Raw genomic sequence first — 10,807 nt, forward strand, 5'->3', positions numbered from 1 at the left:
GGCCACTTCTGGTTTTGAACATACATCCCGAAGAAGTGTGGGATCTGCAGTGTTTGGTCCTGCTCATTAAAATCAGTGCTGCATGTCCCATAATGCAATAGGATGGGGCGGTCAGAAATCCAGGATTATCCCAAAATCTCCAGCCTTCAACTGGGTAACTTGGCATTTCTGCTATCTCCTGATACAGAATTTGCTAGGGTTTTGTTTTGATCACTCTGTCAACGACAGCCCGAAAAACATAATCACCCTGCCTCCTCAGGGCCACATAATACCTGATTTTCTTTCTCAAGATGTACTTACATTATCCCACCCAAAATTGCTGCCGAGGAATCTTAATTAAAAAGAAATATAATTAAAAACCATTTTCTTCCTCCCATGGGTTCACACTGCCCACAGTATATTGCAGTATGTAGGTTGTCTATCTGGAGTGGAGAAAAATGCTGTTCCTGAGGAAGGGAGAAAGCCTAGGGAATGGGCATATGTGTGTATAAGGCATTTTGCCCCATTATTTTTGGTAAGCTCTTACACAGTTCTGTAGAATAAAGTTTTTGGATAGGCAAGAGGCTGAATAGCAAAGACCTTAGACGTGCTGAATAGGGCTGATAAGAAATGAAAGACTGAAAGGTTTCAAAAAGGAAAATATTCTAAAAGCAGTGGAACACCGCACTGTTATACAGTGGATAATGCTGTGTTACAGCATGTATTCAACATGCCCTATAAGTTAGATGTGTTATTATTTCAACATTTGGATTCAAGAAATGGATCTTTCCAAAAGAATGACTTTTACCTACCACTTGTAAAAAACAAAGCAAAAAAACCCTACACCATAAATTAAGGTCATTACATTGAAAATTTAGGGGTTGATATTCAAAGCTATTTAATGGCCAGAAATGGCTCCTGGCTGTTTAAATCTCTTCTCTGGGGCTAACCGGGCGTATTCAGTGGCACTTAACCAGATAGGGTTGCTGAAAATGCCCAGTTAGGACCAGGGGCGTAGCCAGACTTTGGCTGGAGGGGGGGTCCAGAGCCTGAGGTGAGGGGGCACATTTTAGCCCCCCTCCCAGCCACTGCCGCCGCCACCACCACCACCAACAACTTTAACCCCCCCCCCTGCTGACGACCCTCTCGACCCCCCTCCCGCCGCCAACCCTCCCCTGCCACTGCTACTGTCGCCTACCTTTGCTGGCGGGGGACCCCAGTTGAAGCGAGGCCGCTTCAACTATCGGCAGCCATTTTGAATCCCAGGACCATCACAGCAACAGGATGCAGGGCAAGAGCAGCGCTCCGGGCAGGAAAGAGGGGGCTCTTTCCTGCCCCGAAGAGGTCACTAGACCACCAGGGCAGTAGATAGTAATTAAGGGAAGGGGAGGCTAGGATAGGCCCGCCGCCCGCCCACCCGTTTGTCCAGAAATCCGGACAAATGGGCGGACTGGCAAAACCCGTCCGGATTGGCAAAACCCATCTGGATGCCCAGACATGTCCTCAAAAAGAGGACATGTCCAGATAAATCCGGATATATGGTAACCCTAGACAGAGCCAACAGTCCGCAGCTGCTCCCTGCACCCCCTTGCAGCATGCACCTGGGGTGGACCGCCCATACTGCCCCACCCTTCGTACGCCACTGGATGGCAGTAAGTGCTCCCCCGTACCACATGGCCATGTGGTAAGTCCAATCTTACCGCATGGCCATTTCTTTTTTCGGCCTTTTTACCCGCTGCAGTAATAAGGGCCTCAATGTGTGGCAAAAACAGCAGCTTAGTAAAAGGGCCTCTAAGAGAAAAGGTTAAACTTTACTCTGTCTCCCTCTGTAAGCAACAAATGTCTTTGCCAGCTAGACATTCAGATGTCCTCTTTATGAAGGTAAGTTACAGAACATACTAAATGGCAGACATGGTGGGAGTAGGGCTGTGCAAGCTTAAAATATGTGATTAGGCAAGCCAGATACCTAGAATACTGGAATGTACACCACCTTGATAGCTTTCAGGCTTGCACAAGGTATATAAGAAAATAAATAAAGAAAAAGAAAAGAAAAAATTAAAGTCCAACCAAAATGTTTGGCCTGGCTTTCAGAGCTGAACTTTATTGCTTGGCACACTGATAGACTCAGTACAAAGCTGATGGGTTTGTTAGGAGTCCATTTTTTTCTGACTTACAAAATATATTAAAATTAGAAGTTACTGTTCAATACATATAAGCTTCAAAGGGTAAAATTCATTCTTGCAATTAAAAGAGTTAGAAGAAACCCTTATTTGCATATACTAGTAGTAATGAATTCCAGTTGTCAAGTGCAGCAAACAAGATTTCTGACTTGAATGTTCATGAGGTAAATTAGCATGCATTTAGTCCAAGAACAGGTTAGGTCACATAAATTGGCTCTCCTGAAAACCAGACCTCTCAGTGGCACTTGAAAATTTGAGCTCCCCATCATTATCTAAATAAAATTGTACCTCATATGGTTGTGGTGAAAAGTCACAAGGAGGCATTTTGGGCTTTACCAGAAGGGTATTTTCATTGCTTGACTGCCAGAGACCACCTACATTGAGACAGGAATTGAGATTGTTACCAAAATGTGCAAAGTCTGCAACTGGAATCACACGGGACTGGAAAGATCTAATTTCCCGTTGCATAAGTACAACAGAAACAGAGATATTTAGTTTAGGCCAGTTTTATGATTCTGATCTATCAACTTTGATTTGACACTATATGGAGGAGTTTCTGGTTTTCTGCTAGACCCCTGGCATTTCAGTACTTCCTTCATTCTGTGAATCTGCTTCTAACTCTACAGATTCACAGTTAACTGGGGAATGGTCTTTACTGCAGTCTACTGCTGCCCTTACTTTGATTCTGTGCTCCAGATCACTGCTCATACCTTTGTCTTTAGCAGAGGCGTACCCAGACTCGGTATTTTGGATGGGCCCAGAGATAGATTGGATGGGCCCTTCCACGTGCACGTGGCCCCTCCGCCCTAACCACACACCACAAATATCTTCCTGGAGATGCTTTTTAAGAACATAAGAGGGTTTTTTTTTTCACCTACCCCACATCTTCTCCCTCTCCTCTGCCGCATTCCGGCATCTGCGCTCCTGTTTCTGAGCTCCTTCCCTCCCCAATGACGTCCTCGGCGTCTGCAAGGATTCATTCTCGCTGCTTGTGCCGGCCCCGCAGGCTTCCATCTGCCATGTCCCACCATTGCTGATGTCATTGCCTGTTTCCTGTCTGGCGGAATGCTGCAGATGGAAGCCTGCGGGGTCAGCGCAAGCAGCAAGAATGAATTGCTGCAGGTGGTAAGGACACCTGTACCGATACTGGGGAGGGAAGGGGTTCAGAGACCGGAGTGCAGATGCTGGGACACCATGGAGGAGAGGGTGGAAGAAAGCAGTGCGGCGCTACGGCTGGGTGGGCCTGAGCCAAGATTGGGCGGGCCTGTGCCCACCCCGGCCCACCCATAGCTACACCACTGGTGCTCAAACACTTCTTAGGAGACTGCAATAACATTGCTATAGCTAGTTATCAATTGCCTGGTAGGGCTCTTCAAAGCAGTGGCTGCCAGTCCAACAGCTCTTCACTTTTTATTCATGATAATTATCTCGGAACTGAGTCATTGCAATCAATTATTTTGACCAGTTCAAATGGCATCAGTGTGACTACAGTTCAGCACTGATGTCACAATGTACAGCTAGGACCCTTATTATGACTTCACTGCAATTAGAGGTTAATGAAAATATGTGACCATCTCTGGGAAAATGTGACTAAAGTACCCAGAAACAAAAAATGAGGTTTTCATGAATTATGTTAGAAGCAACCCATTTGTAATACTCAGTTCAAATCCCATCCTTTTATGTGAACAAATAAAAAAGTTATAAAAGTTCAAAGATGTACAGACTGCTTATGGACTCATGACATGAAAAATCAGTCATTCAACATTTTGGATATGAAACTTTTGTCACCTTTTCCCAGAGATGGTCACATATTTAATATTCAGTTCTTGCAGTTAGTTGTTTTTTTTGTTGTTGTTTTTTTAAATCTGGCTACAGAATTTAACGTATTCATAGGCAAGTATTCAAACAGCAGTTATACGCATTCTGCCATGCTAAAAGTATAACTGTTTTCTTAAATACTCAGGGGTTATCCACTATCAGGATAATTCTACAAAGTGGCAGCTTACATTTATGCATTGATTACAAGTGTGAATGATTAGACAACTGGCATACACGTGCATATCAGGTGTTCAGCGCTGCGTGCGTCTGGTAGTGCTATACAAATGCTAATAATAATAATAATAATGTATGCACATAAGTGCATAAACGTCAAAATTGTACCTAAGTGCTTATTCAATAAATACTATATGCACATAGCTTATATAGCACGTATTTGACAGATGGGTACACAAATAGGGGGCAGGATTTATGCTTGTACTTGTAACTTAGTGGTAAGTGTACTGGCTTAGACATCCTAGGAGTACCTGGTTCAAATCCCCCTTCTGCTGCTTTTGGTCTTGAGCATATCATTTAACCCTCCATTGTCTCAGGTACAAAATTAGATTGTAAGCCTGCAGAAACAGGGAAATACCTAAGAACATAAGAATGGCCATACTGGGTCAGATCGATGTTTCATCTAGCCCAGCATCCTGCATTCAGCATTCAGGTCACAAGTACCTGACAGGATCTCAAATAGTAGCAAGAGTCATGCTACTGATCCCAGAGACAAACAGTTGCTTTCCCCATGTCTATCTCAATAGCACACTATGGACTTTCCCTCCAGGAACTTGTCCAAACCTTTTTTAAGCCCAGATACACTCATCGCTGATACCACACCATCTGGCAACAAGTTCTAGAGCTTAATTATTCTTTGAGTGAAAAACTATTTCCTCCTGTTTGTTTTAAAAGTAGTACTATGTAACTTCCATGAGTGTCCCTAGTCTTTGTACTTTTCGAAAAAGTAAAACATTGATTTACATTTACCCATTCTACACCACTCAGTATTTTGTAGACCGCTATCATAACCCCCATCAGCTGTCTTTTTTCCAAGCTGAAGAGTCCTAACCTCATATGGAGGAGTGGCCTAGTGGTTAGGGTGGTGGACTTTGGTCCTGGGGAGCTGAGTTCAATTCCCAGCACAGGCAGCTCCTTGTGACTCTGGGCAAGTCACTTAACCCTCCATTGCCTGCCACATTGAGCCTGCCATGAGTGGGAAAGTGTGGGGTACAAATATAACAAAAAATAATAATTTTGTTCACCCTTCTTTGAATCTTTTCTAATTCTGCTGTATCTTTTTAAAGATATAGTGACCAGAATTGCACACAATACTCAAGGTATGGTTGCACCATGGAGTGATACAGAGGCATTATAATATTCTTTTTATTATTTTATATCCCTTTCCTAATAATTCCTAGCATTCTGTTTGCTTTTTTGGCTGCCGCCACACACTGGGCAGAAGATTTCAGGGTATTACCCACGATAACACTTAGATCTTTTTCTTGGGTACTGACTCCTAGGCTGGAACCTAGGAATCGATACACAACTACTGCTACTATTTGACATTTCTAAAGCGCTACTAGGGTTACGCAGCGCTGTACAATTTAACATAGAAGGACAGTCCCTGCTCAAAGAGCTTACAATCTAATGGACAAATGTACAAATAGTCAAGTAGGGGTCGTCAGATTGGGGCAGTCAGGATTATACATCGCTTCCCAATGTGCATGCTTTGCATGCACCCACATTAAATCTTATCTACCATTTGGATGCCCATTCTTCCAACTTCCTAAGGTCTTCCTGCAATTTTTCACAATCCGTATGCGTTTTAACAACTTTGAATATTTTTCTGTCGTCTGCCAATTTAGGGGCCTTTTTACAAAGGCGCACCAAAACGTGGCCTGCAGTAGTGTGGGTGCTTGCATTAGATGCACACTGGACCATTTCTCCACCGCGTTTGGAAAAAAGGGTATTTGAGGGGGGGGGGGGGCGGGAAATGGACGTGTGGCAAAATGGAAACCAGTGCATGTCTATTTACAGCCTGGACCCTTAATGTTACCCATTGACTAACAGTAAGGGCTCACGCGTTACCCGCACGGTAACTGTCTAGCATGCGCCAACTGCCGATTACCGCCAGGAATGCCCCGCAGTAGAAAATAGAAAATTATTCTCTACAGTGGGTTTTCAGCGTGTGCCAAACTCAGAATTACTGCCAGGTGCATGTGCTAGCTGGGTGGAAATGCTGATTTGACACGTGCTGCGTGTGCATAGGCCCTTACACACCTTTGTAAAAGGACCCCTTAATCACCCCACCTGCCATTTCCATTTCCGGATCATTAATAAATATGGGGCACTCCACTATTCACCCTTCTCCACTGAGAGAATTGTCCATTTAACCCTACCCTCTGTTTTCTAGCCATCAACCAATTCCTAATCCACAACAGAACATGACCTCCCATCCCATAGGTTTTTAATTTTATTTATTTATTTATTTATTTATTTATTTTATTTATTTGCATTTGTATCCCACATTTTCCCACCTATTTGCAGGCTCAGTGTGGCTTACAATACATTGTGAATGATGGAAGTACAATTGGTTGCAGTCCGATTGTGGGTTACATTATGAAGAGTTATAGAAGAGAGAATAAATTTGGGATATCATTTTGGAATAGAACAACGGAATGTAACAGTGGTGAGTAGAGAGGGGGGCAGAACAGTATTGAGAGAACATATATGTCTAACGATTTATCTATGGGTAGGGTTTTAAGAATGCAAGAGAGGAGACTTCAGGAGAGAGTGTAATGGTGCGTATCTATTAGTTTCTCAGAAGTCTCTCATGACTTCTCAAACACTTTCCGAAAGTCTAGATACATTATGTCGACCGGCTCGCTTTTATCCACATGTTTATTCATGGGTTCAAAGCTGCGGCAAAAGGGGGCCTGCGCTGGCATGTTTTTCACTCGCGCCGAGGCCACCTTTTACCGCAGCAGGTAAAAGGGAAGTCTCCCTTTCCTGCAGGAAATGGCCGTGAAGTACGTAAAGCACTTGCCATGTGGTCATTTCGGGGGGGGGGAGCCCTTACCGCCACCCATTGAGGTGGCGGTAAGGGCTCCCGCGCTATCCCGGTGGTAACCGGGCAGCACACGGCACTGCCCAATTACCGCCGGGTACACTCTGGCACTACAAAAATAAATATATTTTGTAGTGCCGGATATGGTGGTGTGCTAGGGGTGAGAAGTACCACCAGGCTGCTGCGGTATTTCTTATTTAGCGAGTGATAAGCCCACGTTGGGCTTACCGTCGCTTAGTAAAAGGGGTCCTGTGTGATCAAAATGGACCTTCCTTTCTTTTATATAACTGATTTATTCTTTTCCATCAACTAATATCAAATGCACATTACAGGGCTTTGGCTGGCTCTTTAACCTACCACATTCATTTCCTTCAAATCACAGATTTTTCTGGATGAAGGAAGGGGCGGGATAAAAAAAGGAGGAGGAGAGCTAAGAAAGTGTTTACAAGAATTTTGTTGGATGGAAATTAGGAGACATAAGGCTCTTTTTTCTTTTTGACCCAGCAGGATTTTTTTTCCCTGTTCCTTGGAGTTTTCAGCAAATTTGAAAAGAGGGCTGAGCTATAGAGCCTATTGGGATTTTCCAGCTGGTTTGAACACCCTCATCTCTCACCCTACCAGTCATTACAGTAATGATCCTCAGCTGGGAGCCATGCTACTCCTTCCTCCTGTCCCCTCTCCCCCAGTAATGGGCCCTTAGTTTGGCTACTATACATCACTGATACAATGACTGCAACTTTGCTCCCCACCCTACCCCTCACCTGCACACCATCCTCTTTATTCCTCTTAAACTATAAATGCTCCACCTACCCTCCTCTCCTCCTTCCTGTACACATTAATTGATTTGATTTGCTTACTTTATTTTTTTGTCTATTAGATTGTAAGCTCTTTGAGCAGGGACTGTCTTTCTTCTATGTTTGTGCAGCGCTGCGTATGCCTTGTAGCGATATAGAAATGCTAAATAGTAGTAGTAGTACTGTTGTGCATCCACTCTGTCAAAAGCATTTCAATACTAAACATCCCGAACAATATTCAGAATGCAGCAGGGCTGTACTACATGTAAAGCAGTTTAGAGAGAGTTTCAAAACTGTTTTGCTCCCAGTTCTGAGCTCCTCCTGGAATGAATACATTGAAAGCTAAATTTAGCCAGTGTGCTTGTCTTCCTGGCTTGGAACCATTCCAGGAATAGTTGAGAAACTTACTGTATAGCAGAGAGAAAACAATAACCACATGTGTCTTGCTGCTGTCTCAGCTGTGCCATATACAAGATTTTTGTTCTTCAGGGTAGGCACTGGGCACCCTAGGCGAACATTTAGCCTTCAGTTAAATTTCAGGGCTCTAGCCTCTCTCCTCCCCCAACCCCCAAGATTTTGATTATTAAACTCCACAATCATGATCGTCCTGTAACAATCCTACAAAGATGCATAATTGAACATCATACATTCATGTAGTATTAAAATTTGCTATTCTTTGCTGCCCCTCAAAAATCTGCCACCCTAGGCGGCTGACTGGTCTTGCCCAATGATTATGACAGCCCTGTAGTTGCTGCAGGTATAAACTGTGCTCCCCTCCTCCTGTCTAGCCCTCACTTACCAACTAAGGAGTGAAACCTGCTGGAGCCGCTGGTAGCAAATAACCTCAAAGGAACTCTCCCCTTTCTCTTGCTGAGTGAAGAGAGGAATCCACAGCCTCCGATCACTCTCTGCATCATCTTTCCTCAGACAGAAAATAGAAAAACTGAGGGGAGAAGAGCAGTGACTTCAGGGCTTGTTGAGGGGAGATATTTTTTTGTCCTGTATGTACTTTGCACAGAAAAGTGAAGAGACACCAGTGAGGATGGCAGAGAGAGACCTGTGATAGAGCTCAAGTTGTAGACAAAAAGGAAGAAGATCTGTGTTCCCAGGGGAGGGGAGGGAAGGGGGAGGATTCGATGGGCAGGGCAGGGGCAGGAGCAGCTAGAGAAGAAGGATTGGATTGGGGATTACAGTGGATGTTTCTGCTGTGCTTAATATGTATTCTTTGAAAGCAAGGCGGAAGAGGGGAGATATGATAGAGACATTTAAATACCTATGCAGCATAAATGCACAGGCTGCAAGTCTCTTTCGATTGAAAGGAAACTCTGGAAGGAGAGGACATAGGATGAAGGTGAAAGGGGATAGACTTAGAAGTAACCTGAGGAAATACTTCTTCATGGAAAGGGTGGTGAATTCATGGAACGGCCTCCCGGTGGTATCTGACTTCAAGAGAACTTGGGACAAGTACATAGGATCTCTATGGCAGTGATAGGGAGATTAGATGGCATGGATGGGCAGACTGGATAAGCCATATGGTTTTTATCTGTCTACATTTTCTCTGTTTCTGTTCAAGGTTCACCCCTACTTTCTTGCTCTCTGCAGGCAGGAAGGGAGGGGATGGAAGAGAATACCCCTGGGGCTCTGAAGCCTGAAAAGAAATGGGGAAGTGTGTTGCAGGCTGTTCCCTCAGAAATGAAGCATTTCTGACAGCGTACTTGATATGAAATTAAAGTCTGAGCCTGTGGAGGTAATCCACCTCAGGTGATGTTCTCTGTGGGAATGTATGCATAGAGTCCTAAAAAAATTATTTACAAAAGGACTGCGGCTTCTCAGAGATCCTAATGGATCTCATATAACACTATATAGCTAGAAGCTACTTGACATGTTTTTCTATTCACGGTTGGTTAAAATAAACAGTTAAAAAGTAAGTAGCAATAATAATAATTAACTAGCTTTAATCTTACCCCTCAGTTACTTTTCACACACTTGAAAATTAGCTTAGTTCATACAAACACACTTTTGCCCTGCATCCAAATATGCTCCATTTGCTCTTTACTCTTGGGGATTTCTGCACACAAAATATAAATTTCAGAGTGAAGAGAGGGCACTGAGTACACATATCTGTTCAAAGCTCCAAGAACTTTCTGGCAAAATAAAGCACACCTGGGGTGTCAGCTTCTAGAGGGGTTGAAAGGAACAGCTGCAGTCCAAAGTTAAACACAGATACTGGCAAGCACACAAACTCTGCTGTGCCTACTTTTAGTCCCAGGGAGGGGGGGGGGGGGGGTTAGATGTCAGATAACCCATTTATCTGGGTCAGTGGCTTTTAGAGATTTATTGCACCGATGCCTGCTCTCTATGCAACAAAGTTCATGATCTGCAAGCCCTGATGATACAGGCAGACTTGGACATTGTTTCTATCATGGAGACATGATTCAATGACTCCTATGAATGGGATGCAAACATACCGGGCTATATTCCATGCAGGAAAGATAGAGATGGTCTGAAAGGTGGAGGGGTAGCTTTATATGTGAAAAACGATATTAAAGTGGCTGAAATGCAGGGGACCTGGGGAGAGGAAGAAGCAATATAAATTGTCTTAGAAAGAGAAGATGGAACCTCCATCCACACAGGTGTTGTCTATAGACCTCCAACATAAACAGAGAAGTTGGCAAAGGCTTGGTCACAGAGACCCAAAATTTGGGAATTGATGGGGAGGTGCTGTTTCTAGGAGAGTTCAGATATGGATTAGAAGGTCCCATCTGCAGAATCAGAAGTAGAGAGACTGTGGGTGCTTTTCAAAGTGCACTGCTGTGATGAATGGTGACAGAACCCATGAGGGGAGGGGCGACACTAGATCTTGTGCTCACAAATGGAGATAGTATGTGGAGAGTGATGAGGAAAAAGCAGATGTGCATAACAAATACTTCTGTCTTCACCAAAGAAAATCCTGGAGCAGGAACTCGGTCAAC

The 10,807-nt window shown here is 43.9% G+C and overlaps 1 protein-coding gene across 1 annotated transcript in view; it reads right to left on the minus strand.

Moving 5' to 3' along the window:
* The window catches only part of AGXT2 (alanine--glyoxylate aminotransferase 2), a 134,744-nt gene extending 125,838 nt beyond the window's left edge, over positions 1–8,906 (minus strand). The window contains exons 1-2 of the mRNA XM_030193027.1: positions 8,635–8,906; positions 2,448–2,533 (exon numbers count right to left, since the gene is read on the minus strand). Coding sequence (XP_030048887.1) covers positions 2,448–2,533; positions 8,635–8,752 — 204 coding nt within the window. The 5' untranslated portion in view covers positions 8,753–8,906. The remainder of the gene's footprint in view (positions 1–2,447; positions 2,534–8,634) is intronic.
* Between the last annotated feature and the right edge of the window lie 1,901 nt (positions 8,907–10,807).

This window comes from Microcaecilia unicolor, chromosome 2 (assembly GCF_901765095.1).
Source record: "Microcaecilia unicolor chromosome 2, aMicUni1.1, whole genome shotgun sequence".
Lineage (NCBI taxonomy): Eukaryota > Metazoa > Chordata > Amphibia > Gymnophiona > Siphonopidae > Microcaecilia > Microcaecilia unicolor.